Here is a 1291-nt window from a genome sequence, read left to right as displayed (position 1 = left end):
GCAAAGCCCACGCCGTGCCCCACGGGTGGATGTGGGCAGAGATGGAGATGCGGTCCTGTGGGGGAGGCGGCGGGGGCCACATACCTGGTCCTGCTTTCCCCAGATGACCTGCGTCGGTGCTTTGATCTTGCTCATGTTCTCATGGAGAGAGTGCCTGGACTTTTCATCCACGATTTCTAAAAACACTAGTAGGGGCAAGAGGAGAGTCAGTCCTACAGGGGGGATGCTTTGCCTTCCCTTCTTGCAGGGGTCCCTGCAGGGCAGCCCTGTCAGCGTTCCCTCACTGGGAAACCCAGGCAGGGGTGACGGGCAAAGCCCCAGCTGGCTGTCCTTGCACTTCCACCAAGCCCAACTGCAGAGAGACCCTCCTCCAAGCCCATCTCCTTGTAGGTGTTAGTACTAATTAACCCAGCTGGGAAGGCGAGGGTGAAGCAGTGACCCCGTCACCCATGGGGCTGGCATCGCGTTGCTACCAGCGACCAAGGTGCATCCCCAAATCTGTTAATGATGTTGCCCCCTCCCACCCTCAGCAAGGCAGCAGGAGGGTGCTGGGGCCAGGTGATGTGCAGGTGACATGGGGGGCTGTGCACAGCCCCTTCCCACACCCCAGGGGTCCGGCTGGAAAGCCTGGTGAGAGGGGCTGCCGCCACATACTTACGTTTCCGGTAAAAATCATTGTGTGGGATGCGAACATCGACGAGGCCCTGGAGGATCTGCAGGAAGAGCAGAGGAGAGCTGCTGGGGGCGAGACCCGTGCCCCGCATGGGGCTGAGCGTGCCCGAGAGCACAGCAGGCAGCCGGCAGCGTGTCCCCGCCACCCCAATGTGCCCTGCACGGCCTCAGCCCCACGCGAGCTCCTTCCTAAGCACGTCTGGCAGTCACAACCTTGCTTAAGTAACAGGTTTTTCAGCGACAAGTATTTTTGTTTTTTATGATGCAAAGCCGAATTTCTCTCCCAGGCCAGCGATCCACAGCCAGCAGGCCACCATAGCCGTGACTGTGCTTTTCTTCCATCTCTTATTCTTTTGCCAAAAAAAAAAAAAGTCTTGGCGTTGCCTTACATTTTTTTCTTACTCTCCAATCTACTCGTCCCAGACTTCCTAAGAAAAACCAAGTTCCTCTCGCCTGACAATGAGGTGATTAACATTTCCATCGCTTTTTCTTAAAAAGCAAAAAACAATCCCCCTCCAGGCCAGATAACGGCCATCTTAGTTAGTTACTTATTGCTTCCTGCCAGCCATATTTACTAAAAGGCCCTTTGATATCCCAGCCCGCTACCAAAGACCTCGCT

General features: G+C 55.7%; 1 protein-coding gene across 1 annotated transcript in view; it reads right to left on the bottom strand.

Annotated features, from left to right (window-relative positions):
* Positions 1-23: 23 nt before the first annotated feature.
* Positions 24-1291, bottom strand: part of ABHD6 (abhydrolase domain containing 6) — a gene marked incomplete at its 3' end in the record, with an annotated part of 7708 nt that continues 6440 nt past the window's right edge. The window contains 3 exon segments of the mRNA XM_009698824.1: positions 24-81; positions 83-185; positions 659-713. Of these exon segments, the coding sequence (XP_009697126.1) occupies positions 24-81; positions 83-185; positions 659-713 (216 nt within the window).

Source organism: Cariama cristata, unplaced genomic scaffold (assembly GCF_000690535.1).
Source record: "Cariama cristata isolate BGI_N322 unplaced genomic scaffold, ASM69053v1 scaffold34904, whole genome shotgun sequence".
Lineage (NCBI taxonomy): Eukaryota > Metazoa > Chordata > Aves > Cariamiformes > Cariamidae > Cariama > Cariama cristata.
This window is presented reverse-complemented; position numbering and strand designations above follow the sequence as displayed.